Below are 26,422 nucleotides of genomic sequence, written 5' to 3'. Positions count from 1 at the left end.
TTTCATATTTGAATCATTACTAATTTGGATGTGACGTGATATGGTTTTGATAAGTCACAATGGTCCAAACACACCAATAATTTGTGCTTGACTAGTTCAAGCCAGAGCTGAACACACCTTAGTCAAATGAAGCAGTACACAAAAGGATCAACTATGAGAAAACACAGGAACAAGATGAAAATCAGTTGCAGACAATCCACTGAATAGTAGACATAAAAATAAAAATGTTCATGTTGTTTTTTCATCTTGCATAATATTGTTAGAACTCTTTTTTTTCCATTTATTGAAGTGAATGAGAACTGAGCTCCAAAATGACAACAACAATAAAAAATTATGATTAATGTGGTTCAGACTGACTTGTATGGTGTATTTCATTCTAAATCTTCTGAGGTCATATAATGAGTTTATATGAGGATCAGACCTCAAGTCGTTATTCACTGAAAAACTTGACATTCAACATTTTCCTTGCCAGGTTCATGACAATTCGTAAGAGCTTACAGGAGTAGTAGTGTTTTCCAATTCATGAATGAATCATTTTGGTGAAACTGATGAATCAAGTCATAAAAGCGGTCTGAATGATTAATTTACAAACTGAACTGATCTAGTTTTCATTGTGATACGGTTAACAAACCACTGATGAAGAAAATTTTTAGTGAATGACCGATCTGTTAGTCACAGCTATTTGGAAGACTTGGAAAATAGCGCACAAGTCAAGCACACTACTTTTATTATACTTTTATGGTCCTTTACTACCTTTTTGAAACTTGAAAGCTTTAGTTACTATTCATTGTAACTGCATGAAGTATAAGAAAAGGAAAAAGCTGAAATTTTAACGAAAATGAAATTAAAACAGGAAATGTATATAAAGCTCTTTCAAATTACATTGCTATTAAACAAAGGGATGTTGGGATTTTTTAATTCTTATAAAACACACTGAAGTAATTTGCATAATTAATATAAATAATTAAAAATATTCAAATGAATAATGAACAGCGTACAAGTAAAGCAAACTACTATTATAATTTTATGGTCCTTTACTTCCTTTTTTAAGTTCCCATCCACAGTAACTGCGACCAGCACATTATTCAAAATTTCTCCTTTTTTCTTCAATGGAAGACAAAATCAGGATTTTAATGACATAAGGGTATATACAGGTGCATCTCAATAAATTAGAACGTTGTGGAAAAGTTCATTTATTTCAGATATTCAACTCAAATTGTGAAACACATACTGAAGTAGGTTCTTTTAATTGTGATGATTTTGGCTCGCATTTGACAAAAAACTACCAATCCACTATCTCAACAAATTAGGATACTTTATAAGACCAATAAAAAATATTTTAGTGAATTGTTGGCCTTCTGGAAAGCACGTCCATTTACTGTACATGTACTCAGTACTTGGTAGGGCCTCCTTTTGCTTTAATTGCTGTCTCAATTCGGCGTGGCATGGAGGTGATCAGTTTGTGGCACTGCTGAGGTGGTATGGAAGCCCAGGTTTCTCTGACAGTGGCCTTCAGCTCATCTGCACTTTTTGGTCTCTTGTTTCTCAGTTTCCTCTTGACAATACTCCATACATTCTCTATGGGGTTCAGGTCTGGTGAGTTTGCTGGTCAGCCGAGCACACCAACATCATGGTCATTGCACCCCAAATAATCACAGACTGTGGAAACTTAACACTTGACTTCAAGCAACTTGGGCTATGAGCTTCTCCACCCTTCCTCCAGACTCTAGGACCTTGGTTTCCAAATGAAATACAAAACTTGCTCTCATCTGAAAAGAGAACTTTGGACCACTGGGCAACAGTCCAGTTCTTCTTCTCCTTAGCACAGATAAGGCACCTCTGACGTTTTCTGTGGTTCAGGGGTGGCTTAACAAGAGGAATACGACAACTGTAGCCAAATTCCTTGACACGTCTGTGTGTGGTGGCTCTTGATCCCTTGACCCCAGCCTCAGTCCATTCCTTGTGAAGTTCACTCACATTCCATTTTGTTTGACAATCCTCATAAGGCTGCAGTTCTCTCGGTTGGTTGTGCATCTTTTCTTCCACACTTTTTCCTTCCACTCAACTTTCTGTTAACATGCTTGGATACAGCACTCTGTGAACAGCCAGCTTCTTTGGCAATGAATGTTTGTGGCTTACCCACTATGTGAAGGGTGTCAATGATTGTCTTATGGACAACTGTCAGATCAGCAGTCTTCCCCATGATTGTGTAGCCTAGTGAACCAAACTGAGAGACCATTTTGAAGGCTCAGGAAACATTTGCAGGTGTATTGAGTTGATTAGCTTATTGGCATGTCACCATATTCACCAAATTTGTTGAGTTTTTTGTGAGCAAAAATGTGAGCCAAAATCATCATAATTAAAAGTATCAAAAACTTAAACTACTTCAGTCTGTGTGCACTGAATTTATGTAATACACGAGTTTCACAATTTGAGTTTCCACGACATTCTAATTTATTGAGATGCACCTGTAAATGATAACAGAATTATTATATTTGTGAACCTTTGATTTGAACCTGAATGACAAATGTTCTAGTTCATTTAAGTGACTTGTAAAATATAATAGCCCAGTACTTCTTAGTGGTTTTGTTTGCAAATATCAGAGTGCTTTTGTGTTGATGAACATGTCAGAGCTGGACTGACAGATCTCACGACGTAACCATACAAGACACACCTGTGAGAATATGAACAGGTTGATCAACATGCCATATTTTTCCACCCTGGTCACAGGTATGGGCTGAGCCAAAACATTGAAACTACAACAATATAGCATGATTGCAGCTTGCACATGACATAAACACATGCGAGTGGCAAATTCACCCACAGCACACATGCAAAAAGTCCTTAATCTCTATTTATCTCGGATTTACACATCCACAAGCCAACTGTCAGATTCTGATTCAGCAATTGTGAGAGTTTATGCTTCACTGATGAGGGTGATTTCTGCTGTTTTAAGATCAGATTATAGTTTCATTACGACTCACCTCTGATCAGCTTAATTTACTGGCTCTTCTCTAACTTTCATTTTTCACTTGAAAAAATGGCATATCTAATTCATGACTTTCATTTAATATTCAATTAATTTTCACAAACAAAGCAAGCCGGGAATTGTATGATAAATGTTGCAAAGCTTTTATATCAACAACCACAACACGTCCCATAAATTTATAAAAAATTCGAATGGAGTCTCATACAATGAATTGAAATAACTTGCTTGGTAATACAAGCCTGTTTTACCAAAGTATGTGGATATGAGACCAGAGGACAATAAGATCTGCCAAAATTACCATCGAGTGAGCCATAAACAGTGGTTGGACACATTCTGTTGCAGCTAAACCACTGCTATTTGCACATTGGCAAAGGGTCAAGCATATTACTGAACATTGTAAGTTGAGAAAACCAAAACTTACTTGACAGTCACACGTGTAGAGAAGTCTTGAAGGTCTCCTGGGTGGAAAAGCTGGGCCTCTTTTAGTCCAAGCTTTGCACAGGCTTTTAAGAAGAGGCTGATGTTGTCCTGCCGACAGAGAATATGTGTCCACCTTGTGAGTTAGAAGTCATATGGGAACTCTTTGGCACACGCAGTCTAGAAATCATTGCATCCAAAGTTCAGTCCAGTGAGCTGAAGCAGTGGGAGGAGACGAAAGAGGGCAGGTGGCAAATAAAAAGTGACACCACAAGAGCAAAGAATGAAGGCAGGGACATCACCGATTGATCTGTGACAGTACCTGTGAGAGCAGGAGTTTGGCCTCGGGGCGGTGCAAAAACATGACAGAGTGTCAACGCCACTAGTCCCCTCCCCCGCACATGCATGGCAGTCACACGCACACACACTCTCCCTTTTCACTTGCTCTAGACTAACCCAGACACATACCTACATGTGCACAAACATATAAACTAAAATCATACTCTCCCTTTTCACACCCAGAAACCGCCACTCAAATCTCTCAGCAGAATATTTGAGGAATCTTCAGGGCGGTGGATTATTTTGGAAACCGAGTTGCCATGAAACACAGGTGACTGAAACGACAAACTATTTCCCCCTAGCAAGTGTTAAAATCGTTTACTGGGTGGGTAGGGAAATGCTTAAATATAAAGGAAACTTGAGATTGTGTGTGTGCATTCACATACACATCCGGTATGTTGATGAATGCAGACTATCACGGCACTGATGTTGTGTTGAGATATAATTTCAATTAGATTCGATCAGCCATCTGGTTGAGATGTTCAGAGCATGCAGCCCACCCTTTTTCTGCTTTACCGCTTGCTCTAAAATAATCACAGGGTGCTCTGGTCTATATTTAAACAGCAAACATGCTTATTAGCAGATGGCAATGAGGAGCTGCACATCTGAATCACCTCTTTGCTTAAACTGTTCAATCCAGAGTCAAAGGTCTCACCCTGACCGTGTGTGAGGGTCAAAGTATCTTTTGAAGCACATTTCATCAGTGTTTAAAGGTTACAAATGGGTGTCTGAAATACATAAAATGGATGTCAACAAGATGTCTCTTAGCATTCTGTTCCTCATACAAATTATCGCACACTCCAATAGCTTGATCTGTGTCCTTAACCCTTAACCTAGACTTATGCAAAATATCTATTTCCGCTAGTCACCTGTTTACCTGAATACCTGAACGCTAAATGTCTTGGAGCAGGTGGCTAGGAACAAACAGACCTTTACATGGAATTTAGAATGACCTACAATTCCTTAACAGGACATGTAAATCAAACCATTATTAGGTGTTAAGAATTTTGCACAGATAGCTTTGGGACAATGACATAATCACTGGTTGGAGTCTTTCAGATTCCTCTACCTATAACAATATCACTTTGTCACAGCAGAATACTTCAAATTTATAAAATTTAGGTGTAGTTATTAGGTTTCATACAACAAAACAGTTACTGGTTCAATCCCAGCTATATGTGACACTGGATCTATAACTTTTGTGTCCTTGAACAAGGGGCCTAAGCAAGGCTGCTACAATCAGCATAATGTACATGGATTTGGGTTAAAATTTCACACTTATATAAATATATAAAGTATTACGAAAAATAAATTAATAGACTACATACATTTATATTAACTTTTTAGTGAAAGGGATTTTAGCAAAAAAAAAAAAAAAAGATAACAATCAGCCTACTGAATGTAAATAAGTAGAAATAAAAAAATCGATACCGTTAGCAAAGAAATACAGTAGCATCTGAAAATTGCATAGCTTTGGGTCAAACCAGATGCATAGTAAAAATTCCTTTAATTCAAATAAGAAAGTTGTAACATTCATTTAGTTAGCATATTAGAATTCATCTCAAGAACCAAATCATGCAGACATAATGATGGCGAAAGAATCTTTAACTTTACAGTCAGTGCACATAATCCTGCCAGAAATTCTCATTTAGTGATTACAGTCCTCTGACAAAACTATCAAGCCATCTGTCAAACAGTGTTTTGTAAATGCTGGCTGGTTGATTAATTATGATTTAGGAATTGGGAGGTGTTGTATACCATACATTCATATGTTATCCAGCAACGTGTTGCACAGGCATTACTGGTGATATGTTTTTAATCTAAAGTACATTTGTGTGAAAAGTGTGTCAGCATAGATTAAGTTCTCATATGAAACATGTTGTTTTCAGTAAAAAATTATGGTAAACAGGGAATAATGTGCCAGTTCATTAAAAATTGAACACTTTCAAATTATGGGTTTCATAAAAGTAAATAATAAAATATAAATGCTTAAATGCTCCCTTTTAAGAGCTAACAAGCCTGGTGGCCTGTGGAAAATTCTATTCAAATAATCAGTTCTGCCAATTCTCCTTTCAAAGCGGTGAGAGTCGTTGCAAATATATCCATCCAGCTTAATTGTGGGGGGTTTATGAAGGGCTATGCTCTAAGGAGGCATCTCTCTGCTAAACCTCAGGCCAAAGCTCTGCCAGAATGACTTTTCTAATGTGGCCGACCAGCATGCCACACAAGTGTAGGCTTCCTCTCTTCAAATTGTTAAAAGGAGGATCAGCTATCCAGGGATACGCAGGGGTAAACCACGGCTCCAGGTTTGAATGGAACTATGGGAAAGTGATCCAGAGATCAGCCGAAGCCAAACCCTGAGCAGAGTTTAGCCAAAGCCAGAGTCACTACACAGTCCACAAAACCAGAGATTTCCGCTCTTGCACTAATGGAGCCTTGATTTAACAAAATATAAATCCTCCGTATTAAAATTAAACTGTGTCAAACAAAAGCAAAGTAGCCAGAAGGAACGATAATGGCGCTGGTAAGATTTCAGAGCCTTGAATGAGCCTTTCATCCGGTGGAAAAATGTCTTTCATCAGTCATAAACATAGCTGGATGAGAGCATTGTTTTTTTTTTTTTTTTTTTTTGCATCTTACGGTTTGCTGGGAGGTCAGAAACAGCTTTCTTATGGACAAACTTTACAGGCTCAGCAGTATTTAGCAAAACTAAAATATACTCCAAACTATGTGTTTTTCTTTGCATGCCTTTGCTTATCCCTTGCCATGTAAACCCTCAATTGTGAGTTTAGGCTGTGCTTGGTAGGTTTTTGGGGTTGGAAGCATTTTATGGAAATACCACTGTGATGCTGTTGGACATGCAGATGCTTATCTAAGCTTACCTGGGTCAAGAGTTTGAAAAGACAATGGGAAATAAATCAGCATGTTTTGCATAGATTAGGCCAAAACAGCTTTAATAAAAGCAGCTTAATTTAGGCCCACATCCAACTGCCCTATGCTCTTGAATTAAAAAGTCCTCAGAAAAAAACAACAATAATAATAAAAAATGCACATGCATATGGATTGTTCTTGATGGAAAAAAGAAAATCACAATGCTTACTGTTCGGAGGCAAGTGATTCCTAACAAATACCAAGTATAAGTAAATGATAAACACTTACCACCCATGCACTTGTAAATCATTCAAATTTCTTTGTAAGAGTTAAGGTTCTTAGCCAAGGTGAAATACTACAGCTCAAATAATATATGCATGTCAAAGTACAAATAATAATAACGGTTAAAAAAATAAAACTTACCAGGCCAGCAATAGGTGTGGATAACCTGTTTAGCTTCTTGACGACGCCAGGCCTGATCTTGTTTATTAGACTAGAAAGAGAAAAACAGAGCTAAAGTCAACAGAAACAATTCTATCATGTGTTGGTTGCCAGTTTATGGCTTCCTTTAATTCTGACCATCTGGCTTCAGTTTACAAAGCCATCTAATGCCCTGAAGAAAATACAAACAACTCTCTGTGGAAACAGACATCAGTCAATAGCCTCTAAGTATGCTAAGCATAGTTTTTTGTGAAAACCTGGTTTGGAGAAATGCACATTAAACATTGAAAATAAAAAGGCGTGCAGATGATAGCTAACAAGGAGGGATGAACATGAAATATAATATGTGAGAAATTTGATTTCTAGCTGTTTGAGATATGTGTAATAAAGGGAGAGACAGACATTAACATTTTAATGATCTGTCTCATACAGTGTATCTATTCTCATTTAGTGATGTAAAATAACTTGAATTTATTTAACCACAGAAAGTCATACAGGTTTGAAATGACATAAGGTTAAATAAATATCAATGATGACAGAATTAAAATTTTTAGTTGAACTCTTTCTGAAATAATAGATTTGCAATTTTTCTAAACAATATGTAGTGCAGGAATTATCTTCCCTGTTTGTGATCTTTAAAACAGTAAAAAAAATGTATCCTTGCGCAACCACTGAAAAACCTGTTACCACATCTATGAACTCTTTAAACAGTTTAGTCAAGACTTTGCTATGTCGACCCCAGTGGTAGTTTCACAGGAGCCTTTGTTTATATGTGAGATCCAGAGTGACAGTATCCTCAGGTAATGTGTGCATTTGTCCACTCATGTGGAAATGGCAAAGCTAATAGCTTAGTACAGACCGAAAGAGAGCAGCATGAGAGTGCAGGAGTAGGACGGTGAGATTCTGCACCGGACTGTGGTAATTAGTCTGCTGAGTCACTTGACTGACACCTGCATGTCAGACCAGCCCACGCACTGCCCCAGAACCATCCAGTCAGGTTCAGAAATGTGCTGAAATCCCTGAGCTTGCAGCATGTCACACCCAGCGCTCTCTCTACATAAACAGCACAACAGAGCTGCTGCAGAAGAGGCCTGAGTGCCGCCAATCCCTATGTGCCTGCACTCTGCCCTGCTCAGGTTTCTGAACCCTGCTAGAGTAGCTGGCACTATGGATCACCTCTTCCCAGCTGTCCTTTTAAATGCTCTGCCATCCGTGTTGTTTTTCTCTGCTGGGCTTACTAATGCTTCCTGGGATGGAACAGAGTGTGACTGTGGCAGCCGGGTACAAATGATATGTTTTAAAAATAGCTGCATGGCATAATGCACATTAAATGACACACAGCTTCGATGCAAATTCCACACGATAAAGTTCAGGTTATCTTGCATCACATTTCAACCAACAGGTAAAATATTGTTGCAGAGCATAATATAAAAAGAAGTTAAAAGGATAGGTTGTGCAACATACAGTAAGCTCAATGGGAAAATGTGCCTGCTGTACCTATATTTGTGCAAAAAAAAAAAAAAAGTTGAAAAAGTGATTTGCAGGGGGTAGACTTACTTTCATTCAGTTCCTTGTACAACACTATATTATGATCTCAAACACAGTGCATAAATTGCAAACAAATTCTCTCTGACATTTCCATTTCCATATGTTTAGCTTTTCTGACATAGTAAACTTGCTCGGTAGCTCCCCTGGTACAGCATTGCATTTGTGATGTGGAGTATGAGTTTAATGAAACACAAGTCATTCTAAAAAGCTCAAAAATACTTGTAGAAGGAAGCTAAAATGGCATGGTTGCTTCAGCAAACATGTTTTAATATTACACTTGCTTTTAAAAACACCATCATTTAGTTTAGGATTGAGTTTGGTGTACATTATTTTCAAAAGCGATATAGCATTAACCTTTTAGTGCCACTCAGCAGACATTTCATTTCTGAAGTTCTGAAAACAACAACAACAACTAACAAAATAACATGCTGCCAGATTTCACCTTCACCTGCCTAGGTTGGATAGTTCAAATTCAAAAATGAATGTCCACATCCATATGATTGTTTTCTTCAACAAAACACAAAAGAAGATATTGTGAAGAACGATTTAACTGTTTTTGTTTATACAATGAAAGTCAATGAGGTTAAAAAATTACAAGAAACTGTAAAAAGTTAACATGAATGATGTATGGCCACATTAGATTTAGGCATGCATATCCATGAGTTGATCAATGCTTTGATTTGATTTTATATTGAACAGGTCTAATCCCTTATTTTTTTGCTTTTTACATCATAAAAAGGGATCTTTTTGTTCAAGGACATGTAGCATAGATTACTTTTATGGTACATTTATGCACATTTTGGAGCTCAAAACTTTTGGACACCATTAACTTCTACTGTATGGACAAAAACAGCTAAAGCATTCCACAATATTATATATATATATATATATATATATATATATATATATATATATATATTTTTTTTTTTTTTTTACAGAAGAAATAAATCATACAGTTTTGGAAGAACATGAGGATAAGAAAATGATAACAGAATTTGTACTTTTGGGTTAACTGTCCATTTAAGACCCGATTAAACTACATTATGTTGTGTGCATGAAGGAGTTATGCAATAGCTATTATTAAAAGCACTTATGAAAGGTATATCAGAAATCTTTTCATGCATTTAACAAGAAAACCATAGAAAAATGAGAGAAGTAAAAACAGCTCTACTTACTCACACAACAGAAGTCCATTCTCCAGAGAACTCCGGAAATTACTGCTCACAAACTTCTTCTTAGTGACTGCCTGCGAGACGAGGACAAACACAGGAAGCACTAAGAACCAGTAAGTGGGAAGGTTCTGTCCAGGGAAAGGAGAGGAAAGTTGTTCTTCCAAGCTGCAAGTCCAAGAAACACACCAGTACAACAACACAGCCTCTTTTGGAGAATCGTGGGTTATTCAGTAATCAGGGCTGGAGCCCAGCGGCCAAACCACAAGGAACGAGAGCATCTGGAGGAATGTCACAGTTCTACACACAGTTTCATGCCTTTCCAATGATCTCAAGCAGGACACAGAGGGCAGGCAGCCCATTGTTTTTGCTCACACACAGGGAAGCATTTATGTTGTGTTTATACCCTCAGTCTACACCGTTACAATGTGAGCCCTGTTGCTCCACACCTCGTATAACATAATCTATGAGTAAAGCCCTTTTTCCGAACAAAAATGTTTTCAATTTCCAAGTCTGAATGCCAGTAAAAACAAAGATGCTCATTTAGCTAGCAAGTATGTTTTATAATGTGCTACTGTTCTAGAAAACATAACATTTAAGAAAACCTCAGCTAACTTAAAAAAAAAAAAAAAAAGAAAAGAAAAAAAAAGTAGGCCATAGAAAAATATTGAGATGTCAATAAAGCATAACCACTTATCAATAACCTGAAGTCTGTTGTTGAGATCAGTATTGACTGTGAGATTTGAACTGCAGTTGTTCTCTTTTAGAAGCAGAACTTCAAAGGACACTTTCTATGTCTGCTGAACAAAACAAGGACAGAAATAATGAGTGGACAAATACTATGATCCTCGTACTAGATCGAGTTACAAAGCAACTTAAGGTTGATTATCTCAAATGGGATTTTGTATCCCCTGTCACACTGATCTAAAGCTTTCAAAACTGAGATAACTAATAAGTTCTTATACAGCCAAAAAATGTCCATTATGTATTACTGGTATGTATACATAATATAACAGATAATATATACAGTCTTGTTCAAAATAATAGCAGTACAATGTGACTAACCAGAATAATCAAGGTTTTTAGTATATTTTTTATTGCTACGTGGCAAACAAGTTACCAGTAGGTTCAGTAGATTCTCAGAAAACAAATGAGACCCAGCATTCATGATATGCACGCTCTTAAGGCTGTGCAATTGGGCAATTAGTTGAATTAGTTGAAAGGTGTGTGTTCAAAAAAATAGCAGTGTGGCATTCAATCACTGAGGTCATCAATTTTGTGAAGAAACAGGTGTGAATCAGGTGGCCCCTATTTAAGGATGAAGCCAACACTTGTTGAACATGCATTTGAAAGCTGAGGAAAATGGGTCGTTCAAGACATTGTTCAGAAGAACAGCGTACTTTGATTAAAAAGTTGATTAGAGAGGGGAAAACCTATAAAGAGGTGCAAAAAATGATAGGCTGTTCAGCTAAAATGATCTCCAATGCCTTAAAATGGAGAGCAAAACCAGAGAGACGTGGAAGAAAACGGAAGACAACCATCAAAATGGATAGAAGAATAACCAGAATGGCAAAGGCTCAGCCAATGATCACCTCCAGGATGATCAAAGACAGTCTGGAGTTACCTGTAAGTACTGTGACAGTTAGAAGACGTCTGTGTGAAGCTAATCTATTTTCAAGAATCCCCCGCAAAGTCCCTCTGTTAAAAAAAAGGCATGTGCAGAAGAGGTTACAATTTGCCAAAGAACACATCAACTGGCCTAAAGAGAAATGGAGGAACATTTTGTGGACTGATGAGAGTAAAATTGTTCTTTTTGGGTCCAAGGGCCACAGGCAGTTTGTGAGACGACCCCCAAACTCTGAATTCAAGCCACAGTACACAGTGAAGACAGTGAAGCATGGAGGTGCAAGCATCATGATATGGGCATGTTTCTCCTACTATGGTGTTGGGCCTATTTATCGCATACCAGGGATCATGGATCAGTTTGCATATGTTAAAATACTTGAAGAGGTCATGTTGCCCTATGCTGAAGAGGACATGCCCTTGAAATGGTTGTTTCAACAAGACAATGACCCAAAACACACTAGTAAACGGGCAAAGTCTTGGTTCCAAACCAACAAAATTAATGTTATGGAGTGGCCAGCCCAATCTCCAGACCTTAATCCAATTGAGAACTTGTGGGGTGATATCAAAAATGCTGTTTCTGAAGCAAAACCAAGAAATGTGAATGAATTGTGGAATGCTGTTAAAGAATCATGGAGTGGAATAACAGCTGAGAGGTGCCACAAGTTGGTTGACTCCATGCCACACAGATGTCAAGCAGTTTTAAAAAACTGTGGTCATACAACTAAATATTAGTTTAGTGATTCACAGGATTGCTAAATCCCAGAAAAAAAAATGTTTGTACAAAATAGTTTTGAGTTTGTACAGTCAAAGGTAGACACTGCTATTTTTTTGAACACACCCCTTTCAACTAATTGCCCAATTGCACAGCCTTAAGAGCGTGCATATCATGAATGCTGGGTCTTGTTTGTTTTCTGACAATCTACTGAACCTACTGGTAACTTGTTTGCCACGTAGCAATAAAAAATATACTAAAAACCTTGATTATTCTGGTTAGTCACATTGTACTGCTATTATTTTGAACAAGACTGTAAGATCAAGTTATTTGGCACAAAATGACAAATGACTTCCTGTACCCTTCATGTAGATTTATGTAACCATTACAAACCCTCACAGATATGGAGTGTGAAGAGACAAGAGGTTAATCATATGGAGCACATTCACACAGCAAGGTGTCTGTAGTAACATCAGAGTTCAATGACATATGAAATCCTGACCCCTGCTGTTCCTGTCATTGTAATGTCCGTGACAGCTTTTTGTTTTTGAAACAGATCTCGGAGTCTGTAGCAGGTGAACAACAATTTGGGAGCTTGAACAAATCACTTACAAAACCAATTAACAAATAACACACCCACACAAACACACACATAAATAACTAGCATTACTGCAATCCTCTATAATGTATGGGGTAGGAAATATTAAATATAAAAGAATATAGTATTGTAAAACAAAATAAATAAATAAATGTATTATTTATTCAGCAATAATGCATTAAATATCACGGTTTCCACATAAATAACCATGCAAAAACCAGTACATTGATAATAATAAAAATATGTTTCCTGAGCACTAATTTAGCAAATTGCAGTGATTTATGATGGATCATTTGACACTGAAAAATGTCTACTGAAAATTTTGCTTACCCATCATTGGACTATATTACGTTTTAAAAAATATCATAATTGGAATATATAAAAAAAATTTTAATCATGTTTCACTATATTACTGTTTTAATGTATTTTGATAACATAAATGCATCCATTAAACATTTTGAAAGAAAATAAAAAAAGGAAGAAGAAATCAATACTTATTATTTGTTCTCTAACCTCACATTGTGATCAGACTGATTTAAATATCCAGTTTCGATGAAGTAAGACTTGATTCTTATTCAGCTGCACTTTTGCACACAGCTATTGTTCATTCATGAAGGAGCAGTGAGGCATTCCAAGCTGTTTGGACACACGGAATGCTGCACATCATTAATTGTGCCAAAGTGCTTTAATCCCTTTGACCAAGTAGGGTTTGCTGAACATGAAGAAATATCGAAAATGCTCTTGGGTCATTTTAGGCTAAAAAGAACAACCGGTATAACTGATAGATGTTTTATTGAAATCTTTTTTTCTTTTCAATTTTTTTTTTTTTCAAAAACTTCTCAAAACTTTTTACAACTTAAAATTAGATGACGCACAATTACCTCAACTTTAATAACCATTCAGTGATCATCGGTAAATTTAAGTGAGATTAAATATTTAACTTATAAATGTATAATGAATGTACTTTAAACTTTTTTTTACGTATTTAATATTATTTCACAACAAGAATAACTTAGCCCCAGTTGCCAACTTTCTACTCTTAGATATACCAAGCAACTTCAGAAGGGTGGCTAATTTTGGGTTTGACTTTAACAAGCTGAGAACTACCCAGGAGGAAAAACAGGAATGTCTCTGCCCACAGACCGGGTGCCTGGTGCAAGAATGAGCACATGTGACAAACTCCAGATCATTCAGCTGACTATAACACCCCACACACTCTTACACTCAGACTCCAGCACTGCTCAGTGCGTCCTCACGCATGACAAACCGTTAAGTCATTCAGATGGGATACTAAGCAGCACATCACCTTCCTTTGCAGGGGAGCAATCGCATTGGGGTCAAACTGCCCTGCCAAGGTCCACCGCCTGTGACAATGCACCAGTGTGCATGTGTGAGAGACTGATGTCACACTGAAAGCATTCAGATTCACCCCTCATGAATTAAGAACAATATTTGCTCAGTTACAGCCAGTGCTTTGGCCCTGCCATCACCCGCAGAGAAGGGAATTCACAAGGATAGGAAAGTCCTAATCATTTGTGCATTAGACTAAGTGCGTTCCTGAAGGTTTAGTTGGATAAACTGAATAAAGCATGTGAAAATATTTGCAGGACTGCTTGTTTTGCCACAGTGACCTTGACAGAAAAAGAAAATAGATTAGAGCTTCAAAGGGATAGTGCACTCAAAAATGGAATTCTGCCTTCATTTACTTTCCATCGTTCCAAACTTGCATGACTTTCTTTTTACTGTCCTCATGAGAATCAAAAATTTGGTTGTTGATTGTGGACAAGACGATAATAAAAATTAATCTAACTAAAAATATATAAATAATAATCATTATAACAGTGTTCAAAGAAACAAATAATCAAAATAAATTGTCATTTTGACAATGATATAAAGTGTGACAGGGTAGGCTACCAGAAATGTTACACTAAATGTAACCTTTATTTAGGTTAAATAAAAATCCACATAAATAGGCTACACATTTAGCTATGTTTACTGCAAACACACACACACACACACACACACACAACTGCCAATGCAGCGTTTAGCAAAAGTAAATGACAAGAAACTGAAAAGCAGGCTGAAAGCGTTACAAATATGAGCACTAATGATTATGATCAAAACAAAGTTTTAATAATACTTTTAATAATTAGGCTAGCTAGAGTATATGCAACGCGATTTATTTTTATTTTATTTGCCAGATTTTCTAAACAGGAATAATTCAACAGGTCTGGGTATTCAGCACGAGTTAATGAATCGAATCAGTACCTTTTCATTTCGGTTACCTCATTTGGCAGTATCAAGTATCATTTCCTTGAACTATCTTTATCTTAATGAGAGCAGGTGTGAAAGTTTTATACCTCGATCCATCTCTGTGCTTCTGAGTAAGCAGCTTCATAAACCACTGAAGACTGCGGTCTCCACTCCATCACCGGTTTGAAGTGCTCTTCTGGTTGAGGCTGTATGGAATCAGGCGTTCCAAAAACGCGAGCAAGATGCGTGTATAATTAAAACGCGAGCGTTCTGTCCTGTTGCGTTGCTTGAATAATTTTAAGACTATCCTATAACTGTTTTCTTACTAAATTAATTCAGCAAGTAAACGCTTTTTGTATTCAACTTAAACGAGCGAGGACCTTATAAACGACGCAGGGTAAAACTTAAATCTCCGCTTGATCCTGAGAAACTTTAGAGTTGCCTTGTGTACTTTATACGCCCCCTAGTGCGTCAAAATGCATACCTAAACCACTGTCAGATTACATTACAGGTGCCGAGGGCACAATAAAGCGCACTTGGGGGAAAAAAAAACACCAAGTCTGTAGATTTAGTTAAATAGGCCTACGTGTTTACAAGTGGGCTATGCAGGTAAGATAGTACTCAAATAGTAAAGTACATTTAAGCATACTTTGATTATTTTTAAAGCTATATAATTGACGGTTTTGATTTAAAGGTTGTTGTTGTTTCTTTATCAATATCCAACTAAAATACTTCCTTTTTACTTAATTTATTATTTACATTTTTTTTCGAGTAACTACTGTTGTAAATGTGTAAATAAGGGATATATTTCGGTCATCTGGTTAAAAGGACAAAATTATTTTAACCAAATTATTTATGTGAGAATACAAAGACCACAGTGTCCAGGAACATTGACTCAATCAAACCATGACCATCAGCATTCATTTTGCAATAATAACCAGCTGACTGTATATTATCTACTTATTATAGGGTTATTAACCAAATTCACTAAAAAAGAAAGAGAAAGAAAGATCACAGCTGCAGTATATAAGCAACACTTTCCTGATTTTCCCTGGACAACAGTCCTCATTCATTCTACTGAATGCTGCTACTGACCAATCAGAATTATTCAAGAAGAGGCATACTCTAAAATGTAAATAATACAGTAAACAAAACTAAATATTTCTTATCACTATACTCAATACTTTAAAACCATTAAATCTGAATTGATTATTATTATTACTTTTCTTTTTTTACAAATCAAATTTATTTTTAGAGAACATTGCTGTTTTGAAGGGGAAATAAATGTAAACAAAAGATGCACATTAATCATAGCTTGCGTATTCAGGGAATTAACTGTTGTCACTCATATTACAGCAATTCAGACACCACGAGATGAAAACATTTGTTCTTTATTGTTTTAGTTTCATCTGAATTTTTGCTGTATTCTTGAGAAAACTGCATTTAGAAGTAGGACACCATATGCAGTGACACACTGGCACACTTCTGTTAAAAGAGCATTTTTGTGTCAAAATATAAGTCTATATATTCATCAGGGGAACTTTTATTTTAAATGGATATTTTCTGGCAGAAGAAAAAAAAAAAGGAACACCACCACTAGATTAATTAACATTAACATCAAGAAAAAGTTTTTATAATTTTGGAGAAATGAAAACAAACATTATTTCAATCAGAGAGTTGTAAACATTCAGATAATTTTTTTTTGTGTGCATGTACACTTTTTTTGTTATTAGTTAATTCGTTTCTCATTTGCTTTGTCAGATATGGTCAAAACCTTTAACAACTTTTTTTTTAAAATTTAAAGTCAGAATTGAACCTATAAAGGTTTAAAGTACTCAGCACTTCTGAATAATTGGCAGTTTTTCTCTTATGTAAAATAACAAGAACATTTATGCTTTGGAAAGAGCCACGACAGTGAAACGGAGCTCCTGGGGATCACGTGCCATGAACTTCTTGCAGACCTCTGCAGAATCCTGTAGATCAGACAAAAAGATCAGATTGAAAGGGGCAGTAAAGACATTTAAACAGTTGATCGGATTGAAAAACTACCTAGAAAGTAAATTGTGCACTTCATACTCTCATCCACAGATGGCTTGTTTGGCAATGGGAATTTGTAAGTTTACTGCTTGATAAATAGAAGCAGCATGACAAAAAGCTTCATATGAACCTTGTCTCCTAATCAGCAGCAGAAACAGAGATTCTAACTCTTTAAAAACGAAGAAAAGTGATGGTAGAAGCATAGAATGTGCAAACAGAGAGAAAAGTATATTTCCCTGCAGTGTGCACATATAAAAAAATCAAAGTTCATTTTGAAGCTTGTGACATATAAACTTGCACATTAATCCAATCACTTTATTTAACGTTCATGTAAACACTACATTCAGCTTCCTCAATCAGAAAGATTTCATTCCAATTGAAACAAAAGTTGTCCATGTAAACGTAGCTAATGTCTACAAACAAAAAATTCTCTGCTAGAGATAATCTATAGCTCATGACTGAGAAAACTCCCACCTCGAGAAATGTGTCCTCTGTGGTTTTCCCATGAACAATTGGAAAAGGTTTGCGTCCATCTGAAACACATGAACAAAATATGAACACCAGTAATATCTCCCTTCACAGTGTTGCATATAATTACGTATAGGTGTTGATACTTTACATCAAATTCCGTGTGTAGAACTGACAAGCAACTAAAACAATGACAACAATCATCATGTAAAATTTAATTTACCTACCCAGTTCATATAAATGTCCTTCAACATTTACAAAGGCAATAAAATGCAAATCCACTTTTTCATCTAAACTTGGAGCCTATAAGAGTGAGCAGAGTAAAGTTAGCATGTTAGAATTTTTCTATGACACTAGAACAGCAATAAAAAAGAAAAAGAAAAAAAACTGAACTGAGATCCAAAACAATGAGAATACTAAAGTTCTCAGAGAAAAGAAGGTCCTTAAAAATTAAAAGAGCCTCTCAGTCCAGTGGAAAGAAGTGAAACCAGATTGAAAAAAGTCTTAAAGGTTATACTGTGTAGATGTGACTGTAGCAATAATTATTGTTTTAATTCTTGGTTTAACTCTAAATCTAATTTTAAATCTGCAGTCGCCGAGTACACATTTGACTGAGGAAAAAAAAAAATAGTGCAAGACTTTTTGGTTTAACTGCCGATATTTTCCTGCAATCTCATGTAAGTAACAGATTTCCGGAAGCTATATATTATTGTCCCGTTCTCACATCAATGCACACGTCTTAAAAGATGTCAGTGCAATGGTGAGAAGTTTTTGCTTTTGATTAAAGAGACCATAAAATAATAATGCATGGAAAAATTATTTCTAACAAATGTAAAGTCATTATATATTTTTTTTTTATTAAAAAAAAAAAGTTGCCAAGTTTACTTAATTTATTTTTATTATTTTTTTATCTGCATCACACAAACCAGATATGCAAAATCTGGTTCAGGATTCATTATTTTAAAAATAAGATGGGCCTCTTTATATCTATTTGTGTTTTTGTTTTGTTCTTTAAGACACTGTGAATGGAGAACTTATAGTCAAATATTTTCAACATGATCCAGATCTCAAAAGTCTGATATTTCAACAAAACACCAACACATGGAAAGTTCATCAGTGGGATGAAACGTAAAAATATATGCAAATAGGCCTACTTGGAGCTATTTTGAATGCCGTGTTAGCAACTACTCTGTATTTAGCAAATACCAACCTCTGTTTGTCCTTCCTGAGCACTTGACTCATGTGTTACTCGGATACTCTGAAATCATAAAAAAAATCAGTGCCATGAATAAAGGTTTAGTTCAGTTCATTCCTTAAGAGGCCATTCAGTTGCATCAAAAACATATTTTATCACCTCATCTTTTTCAAGGAAAGCAGCCTTTTCTTCTGGGCTCATCTTTGAAGACTGCAGTAAAAATGCCTTAAGCGGTGAATTTGGCTCTGTAGAAAAATAATGTCATGAACATACCACAAACAAGTACACTGTGAACTGTTTACAAATGAAATAAGTGATATTTTTCAAAATGGGAAATCACCCCCCCCCCCTCAAAAAAAAAAGATCAACACTTGTACTTACCAAACTCCAGATGCCTTTGATTGTTTGCCACAGCATGAATTAACCCTATTGTACCACAAGCATTGCCGATGGTTTGTTTCATGAAGTACACATCTGAGGACACCTCTTGTCCTTGTGCCTTAATTTTTGCCTCCTCCTCTTGTCTAAAGGTTTCATACTACATTGAAGAAAAGGATATTACTAAAATGTAATCAACAGTACAGATCACGCACTGTAAAATAATAATAGTAATTTGTAAGAATGATAGTTACTTTATTCATCTGACAATGGAATTAAAAATGTATATATATATATATATTTTTTTTTACAGTTGGTTTCATAAAACAAAGAATTTGTCTAATTTAATAATAATAATAATAATAATTACCCAGAGTCTTAACATAGATGCTAAGTTTATGCAACTGGCTACAGCTTTGCATTAACTAATACCATTTTTGTCACATCCTGTGTTGATGAAACCTGCTGAATGCTGAAACCTAACCTCCCTCATTAAAAAAAAAAACTTCAAGTTTTTGAACTCGTATTGTCACTAACGCTAATTATAGAACCACATAATGATTATTAGTAGATTATCACTTCAAACCAACAGAACAAAATGATAAGATCATCATAAATATTATTAGAGGTGTTGGTGCTGCAAATTCAGTCATTTCATTGTATTTTGGGTCATGGTGAAGAGCAATTCATGATCCTGTTCTATTTTATTAGTCTTTCCTGTTCCATTTTATTTTAAGTAGTTAAATAATACACCCATTTAAAATACATATTAAAAGGGAATTACCATATATCATGTCACATACAGAAAGAGCTCTGAATAAAAAAAAATTCAATAAATTCTACACAACTACGATTTGGTATAATTTGCAAGCTTAATTGATGCCAGCAACAGCTGCATCCAGTTGCAAAAGGTGATGTTTAAATCTAAATGTCAAAATATTGACCCTTATGACTGGTTTTGTGGTCCAGGGCCACAAAATACAGAGCTTATTTGCTAACATGGAGTCATTATGGGTGCAAACTGCAGTCATACCTTCTCTGTTATAGGGAAGAGCAAAAGTACAGCACAAACAGGCCTTGGCACCAAACTGAGAACTTCAGCTTCCAAACCGTACACATCCCCAAACTGCCAGGTCGGTACCAAGCCAAGTTGCCGTAAAAACTTAACAAAAGGTATAACACAACACATACATATTAAAAACAAATCATATATCATGAGACTAGTAAAGAGGTTAGAAGAGTATGGTGAGAGACACACAAAGGCCTAGACATTCCAGAAGCGTTTCTATTTAAACATATCAATAATAAACGAATGTGAAACATAAAATACAGATTGCATTACTTCCAATAACATAAAATTAAAAACAAGATATGAAGCGCAATATTGCTGATAAACATAACAAATCAAAGCTTATGCAATTAGCTTTAACACAGACGTGCTTTAATAAACCTGATTCATTCATTTGGCACAAGTTTTGAATCCTAGACACACCCAGATAGTCGAGACCTCTACTCACTTGGTTCATAACCTGAAAAGCAGACACAGAACACAAAACAGTATGATTTAAAACATGATATCAAAGACATGAGCTGCAGCTTACCGTTCCTGCTAAAAGCTGTCTATGAAAAAATGAACCGATGAACGATATAAAATTGAATTAACGACAAAAAAATCGTGAGATAGTTAGAAATTCATACCTCTGGGTTGGCTTCCAGTGGTAACCAGCGCTGGCCCTCCATCTCAGTTTAAACCCTGTCTGATATCCTAAATAAAAAAAGATGATATTGCTACCTCGAGACGCGCTGACAGCTGAGCTGAGAAGGAAGTTCAATGGAATATGTGCGCGCGGATGTGTGAACTCAGCCACTTGCCTGACGTCAAACCGGAAATACCGACTCACATTCCAAAATAAAAGTAACCGCTTAATGGATATAGCGATCAGAGGATTATCATCAGGGAAATGGTCTCTTAAATTAGGGAGGAAGTGGTGTCATATTCGTGTGGTTTTGTATCATGAAGGTCTTTTGATGCTCTTACCACGTTTAAATGCACATAATTATTCTATTAAAGTCGATTTTGTGTTTAAGCTTTTATTTTGAAATACACCTAATACAAAATACACTCGATTTGTGATATGTAATTATGTTATCCTTTATTTGCTTCTTATTATTCTTTATAACATTACTTGATTATGTTATGTTATTCATTTCATGACATTTTACATGTCCGTCGAGGCTCTCGTGCTAAAGCTTGTCACGTTACAGATTTAATCCAGTAGGTGGCGACGCTTAAACAGTTGATTCTACAAGCTCTATTAGCAACAAGAGAAGAAGAATTTTAAGATTCCGCGCAATTGTTTGGTTTTAAATAAGTGTAAACCGATTTCATGTTTATGCTCATTTGTTATCTGAGAAGAAATGCATTTTAACAAGTACAAAGATAAACATCATCAAGAGTCGAATTTGTCATCTTCTTTTATTAATGGTGAGTAACGTTAGTCGGAATATTGATTCATTATTGTTAACGGTTTTATTCCTCCGTGGTATTATCAGTCATGTATTTATTACAGCTCCCAATGATAAAACGCTGGTAATGGCGTCTAAAGAGAAGAAGGAAAACATAAGAATGGGCAAACAGGCGGCAACAGTGTACGCAGCAAAGATAAAGACCAAAATACACAGTAAGAAATGCTAAACAGATTCACTTGCTTTCATTACTGATGTAGCTTGTGCTCTTATTTGTTAGGGTTTGATCCGTGTCAATAACTGGAGCTTTTGTTATATCTTAGATACCTCATCATTCTTCAAGCTTTCTTTGAAAGGCAACAACAAGGCTCTGGCCCTGGCTCTTGTTGCTCAGAAGCAGAAGAGCAGAGAGCTGGAGGCAGAGGTTGTGCGACTGAGGAAAGATGCGCAGACAACTCATTTTGATCTTGCTCATCAGCGTCATAAAAACAAACAACTGGTGAGTCTGTGACAGTCAAAACCAGTTATATGGCTGTATATCAAGATTCACACTAGGTTTTGAAAACATTGAGCTTGTGCTGGACTTTAAAAAACAAAGAACATGCATTATATTTAATACCAGTGCAGTTAAATTTTTTTTTTTATGTTGTTATTTATTTTTATTTTTTTGCTGTCTCTAGTTTGGAATTATACGAGAGTTTTATGACTCCTCTCTAAACTGGATGTCAAAGGCAGTTGACATTTTTTGTAATGATGAGGTAAGCAGTTAATATATTTGTCTATTAATTAAATTATATGGCTATTTTAGTTGTTGTTGTTGTGGTTAATAAGAATAATCAGCATAGTATTACTTTTCAGTACTTCAGCCGAGATTCTGTGATTGTTCACATATAGCTATTTGTTAGATAGACACAATATTATTAATAAATATTTTTATTATAATTCATATTAAAGCTAATTATTATTTTAAAGGATCCAGACAGTATGGACATGGAACACAACACCAGTGAAGGTATGAAAACAATGTGTAGGCTGTTCATTGTTCACAAAGGACAGTTCACCCAAAAAGGCAAAATAATTTCATTAATTACTCTCCCTTGTGTTGTTCCAAACCCACAACCTTAGTTCATGTTCAGAACACAAATTTATTCATGTTCTGAACCAAGCTTTCTGAGCTTGAAATTGTTGAATAAAGTCATTACTCTTGTTTCTTTGTGCCGAAAAAGCAATCCCGTAGCTTCCTAACATTACGGTTGAACCACTGATGTCACATGGACTATTTTAATGATGTCCATACTACCTTTCTGTGCCTTGAATGTGTCAGTTACGTTGGTGTCTATTCAGGGTCAGAAAGCTCTTGGATTTCATCAAAAATATATAATTTGTGTTCTGAAGATAAACAAAACGCTTAGGGAATTTTTATTTTTGGGTGAACTATCTCTTTAAGAATGTCAGTCAAGTTTTGTTAAGTTGGAATGATTGGCACTGTTATGTAAACTCATAGAAATCAAGCTAATATTAATTTCTCTGTACATTACAGCTAAAAAAATACGTCTTGATGCTGTTATTTAATTTGTGATTTATTTTTCAGACCAAATCACTGAAATGGGAGAGGCTGAGAGTTTGCAAAACAGACCTTTGTGTCCACTGCAGGATCATGTTCAGTCTGAACCCATGAATTCAGACAGAGATGCTCCCAGCCAAGAGAGAGAGAGTCCAGCACAGCAAAACACCATATATGACTCTGAAATGGAGATGACTGTTAGTGACAGTGCTGCTGAAATAGTAACAGTTGAAACAAGTGCCAGAAAAACCTCTAGAGTTGTAGAACAACACCAGGAAAAGAAGGATTTGTGTCTGTCAGACAAAGGTAGTGAGTTTATAACTGCAAAGGAAGATGTACCAGTTGAATTTAGTAGATCAGAATATACATCAGCTGTGCCAAAAGAGATGAATGCTGTCACACAGCAGTGCTCTCCGACCGTTCAGAGCGAGGTGGAGAATGGGCAGCAAATGGATTCAATAACTGCACGCAGGAAGACTCATGTCACCTCTCGTTCTTCTAAAAGTAGAAGACGTACATGTAAACTGAAAGAAACAAACCCAGATCCAAGAAAAACATACCTGATCTCCCAAGATCCTCCTAATGACATTTTTAATGATTGTTTTAGTGATCTTGAGCTTCAGAATTTTGAAAGAAGCAAGGCAATTCCTTCACATGGAAATATTTCAAATAAAGCTGCTAAAAGCAAAGCTAAAGAGTCCCATGCTACCCGGGAAACAAGGAGAACAATTACAGATCAAGTTGAGCTAAGACCTCAGAAGAGCAGGAAGACCAAAGTCTTGTCCCTTATGATGGATCACAGTTTATCGGATATGCATGAAAATGTTCAATCTGCCAGTGATTTATGCCCAGAGACTGCTTGTATGGATGTCCATGTCGATGAGGCCGCAGTTCAGAAACATAAAAACAAAACTCCAGCACATCCTCTTCCTCAGTCTGAAAAGTGCAAGACACAGAAAAACAGAGGAACATTTGTGATACAGGCAAGTCAATCATTAATCACCAGGAATTCATTTTTAAATGAAACCGATATATTAGAAGATCCCAGAAGATTGGAAGGTTTACAGGAAGTAATATCAGAAACCCAAACGACACCTCTCAGTATTGGTTCAGATAATATTGCACAACAGCACAAGGAGCCAGAGCATGATTTTCCTGAGATACTGACTGAAAACACCCATCATCCAGAATGTTCACAAGATGTGAATGTCAGCGTTGTACAGGAACCCTCTGAATTAATGCCATCAGTGACTGGCAAAGCCAAAAAACACAGAAAAGAGGGGGCAGATAAAATAAAAAAGAAGAAAGCTGCTGCTGCACCAAGAGAAAATCCTAAAGCATTAACAAAGAAACAAAACAGTTGTGCTGTGAGTGTGGATGAAAAGCTGTTGACTAAAAGGCAAGATGAGACTGATCTTCAGAATGGAGCAGGATACAGGTCTTTGTCTAATACTTTACAGCTACCAGTAATATCTCATTGCTCGGCCTCAAAGGAGGACCTCAGGTTTGAACACAATGCTGAAACCCTTGAAATTAGTTTCCCGTCCTCTGTTGATAAGCTAGATCAGACTGACCATATCAACGTGGACTCTCTTAGCATAAATTTGGATCAAACCAACCAAGCTCTTGAGGGCAGGTGCAGGAAAACATACGTTGTTTCATCTTGTGATGAATCACCCCTTAAGGAAAAGACTGACAGTGGGGCTTCCAGCAACATTTCTGAACATGATGTTTTTACTAATGAAATGGATAATGTTTCACTTGTGATGAACAGAAGCATGTTTGTCATGGAAAAATACAGTGTGACTTCAGATGGTTTTAGTGGACCCACAAAGGACCTTCAATTCACAGAAGAGAGGCCTCCCTGGGAGACCCTTGATGGTTACACTGAAGCACTCTTAGATGAAAGCTCTGCCCACAGCCCTCAACTAGACACCCGCTGTCAAACTATGGACATTTACCAGGACCACGACTCAGACCTGAGGCACCAAGCTCCAGGTAAACCTTATGAATAAGTCGAAAAGCTTTGTATTTTTAAGAAGAAACAATAATACATATTAGTATGCTTTTAATACATATACAATTTGACACGAGTTAATTTTTATTTTTACTTTTTTTGCATTTCATGTATGTCTTATATTTGTTTGTATCTTATATATTTTCATTCTGCAAACAGAAGAAGGCAGGGTTATGAAGAGTCTAACAAATACAGGGCATAACTCTGATTGCGGGAGATCACGAAGAAGAGCAGCACCAGTCTCATACAAAGAACCAGCCCTCAACTGGTGAGTTACACTTGAATGATATAACACAATCTAATGTAAAACAATAAAATATAATGTATTAGTGTCTTTATACAGTTTTTTTTTTAATTGATTGATTTGTTGTTGTTGTTTTTTCTACAGCAAGATAAGGCGTGGGGACAAATACTCTGATACAAAATTCTTAAACTCTCCGGTGTTCAAAGACAAAAAGAAGAAGAAACGTGTTAAGGAGTGATTTACTTATTTTTTTCATTTTATTTGGTCTTTTTTATGTAATGCAAATGTTTAAGATGGATTTTAAACTAATTGTTTTTAATCACAGCTGTTAACTTGCCTTCAGATCTCAGCTCTTTTTCATTCTTGTGTATATATAGGAAATATTGTTTAAATTTTAGATTATTTTATTGGTTAATAAAGAAAACTTGCTCTATTAAGATGCTGCGTTCTAATTTATTGTTAATTTTGCTTTTTATCCCTCTGTTGCATTCATACTGGTCATATGGAAGTCAGCTGTTTCATTATCTCATCTCTTTCCTATCAAGATATATGTAGGAAAGTCAAGTCTGTGTGTTTTGTAACCAGGCACTGGCCAACAGTGTTAAAGTGATTGAAGGACTGAATGAATAATTTAGAGGACTGTTCACCTGAGACGACTACAATTCTGAGACAGAGTAGGAGTGTCTGTTTAACCGGTGTATATTGTATGAGAGTGGACTAAAACTTCTGATATATAGTTATCTTATTGTGCTGTCAGGAAGTGTTGGTATCTGAGTTTTAGGTAAGTTTCAGTGAGCTTTCTTTTAATGTGTTTTCAAGAAAATTATTACTTTCTATTTGTTGAGGCGATCTATTTGTTTTAAGAAAATGCACTGAATTCAAATGTTACGGGCTTACAGTCAAATACTTTTTTTTGGAGCATCCCAATTTGTAATTTCTTCCAAATGTTAATCTCATCAGATGCCTTTGGTAACCTAACACTTACAAATGTTTATCTCACTTTTCCTGTTCGTAGGAAGCCAAAATATAGTTTGAAGTTTGCTTCCTGTGTTTAGTGTTGCCCCTGGCAGAGGATTAACTACTAGGTAAA

The 26,422-nt window shown here is 36.1% G+C and overlaps 3 protein-coding genes across 3 annotated transcripts in view; 1 reads left to right on the top strand and 2 right to left on the bottom strand.

Moving 5' to 3' along the window:
* The window catches only part of LOC113108601 (LIM domain only protein 7-like), a 45,121-nt gene extending 29,751 nt beyond the window's left edge, over window positions 1–15,370 (bottom strand). The window contains exons 1-4 of the mRNA XM_026271803.1: window positions 15,071–15,370; window positions 9,781–9,851; window positions 7,040–7,109; window positions 3,411–3,517 (exon numbers count right to left, since the gene is read on the bottom strand). Of these exons, the coding sequence (XP_026127588.1) occupies window positions 3,411–3,517; window positions 7,040–7,109; window positions 9,781–9,851; window positions 15,071–15,139 (317 nt within the window). The 5' untranslated portion in view covers window positions 15,140–15,370. The remainder of the gene's footprint in view (window positions 1–3,410; window positions 3,518–7,039; window positions 7,110–9,780; window positions 9,852–15,070) is intronic.
* Window positions 15,371–16,338: 968 nt separating this feature from the next.
* LOC113108600 (ubiquitin carboxyl-terminal hydrolase isozyme L3-like) lies at window positions 16,339–20,887 on the bottom strand. Its single transcript, XM_026271802.1, has 9 exons — window positions 20,740–20,887; window positions 20,559–20,570; window positions 20,075–20,203; window positions 19,045–19,201; window positions 18,823–18,908; window positions 18,679–18,726; window positions 17,696–17,771; window positions 17,475–17,533; window positions 16,339–16,936 (listed from the first exon to the last, which is right to left on the bottom strand). Exons 1-9 carry the CDS (start codon window positions 20,779–20,781, stop codon window positions 16,853–16,855), a joined length of 693 nt encoding a protein of 230 aa, XP_026127587.1. The 5' UTR covers window positions 20,782–20,887; the 3' UTR covers window positions 16,339–16,852.
* Window positions 20,888–21,443: 556 nt separating this feature from the next.
* LOC113108599 (uncharacterized) lies at window positions 21,444–25,769 on the top strand. Its single transcript, XM_026271801.1, has 8 exons — window positions 21,444–21,526; window positions 21,612–21,722; window positions 21,831–22,006; window positions 22,188–22,265; window positions 22,480–22,519; window positions 23,099–25,069; window positions 25,248–25,356; window positions 25,477–25,769. Exons 1-8 carry the CDS (start codon window positions 21,460–21,462, stop codon window positions 25,568–25,570), a joined length of 2,646 nt encoding a protein of 881 aa, XP_026127586.1. The 5' UTR covers window positions 21,444–21,459; the 3' UTR covers window positions 25,571–25,769.
* Window positions 25,770–26,422: the final 653 nt, after the last annotated feature.

The sequence above is a fragment of the Carassius auratus genome, chromosome 9 (assembly GCF_003368295.1).
Source record: "Carassius auratus strain Wakin chromosome 9, ASM336829v1, whole genome shotgun sequence".
In the NCBI taxonomy this organism is placed as follows: domain Eukaryota; kingdom Metazoa; phylum Chordata; class Actinopteri; order Cypriniformes; family Cyprinidae; genus Carassius; species Carassius auratus.
The sequence above is the reverse complement of the archived record's forward strand: the minus strand, read 5'-3'. Positions and strand labels throughout refer to the sequence as shown.

Coding starts and splice junctions, on each gene's coding strand:
- LOC113108599 (XM_026271801.1), top strand. CDS start 21,460: ATGCATTTTAACAAGTACAAAGATAAACATCATCAAGAGTCGAATTTG. Junction 22,007..22,187: donor GTCATAAAAACAAACAACTG/GTGAGTCTGTGA, acceptor TGCTGTCTCTAG/TTTGGAATTATACGAGAGTT. Junction 22,520..23,098: donor GGAACACAACACCAGTGAAG/GTATGAAAACAA, acceptor TTTATTTTTCAG/ACCAAATCACTGAAATGGGA.
- LOC113108600 (XM_026271802.1), bottom strand. CDS start 20,781: ATGGAGGGCCAGCGCTGGTTACCACTGGAAGCCAACCCAGAG. Junction 18,909..19,044: donor TCAAAGGCATCTGGAGTTTG/GTAAGTACAAGT, acceptor ATTTTTCTACAG/AGCCAAATTCACCGCTTAAG. Junction 18,727..18,822: donor CTTTCCTTGAAAAAGATGAG/GTGATAAAATAT, acceptor TTATGATTTCAG/AGTATCCGAGTAACACATGA.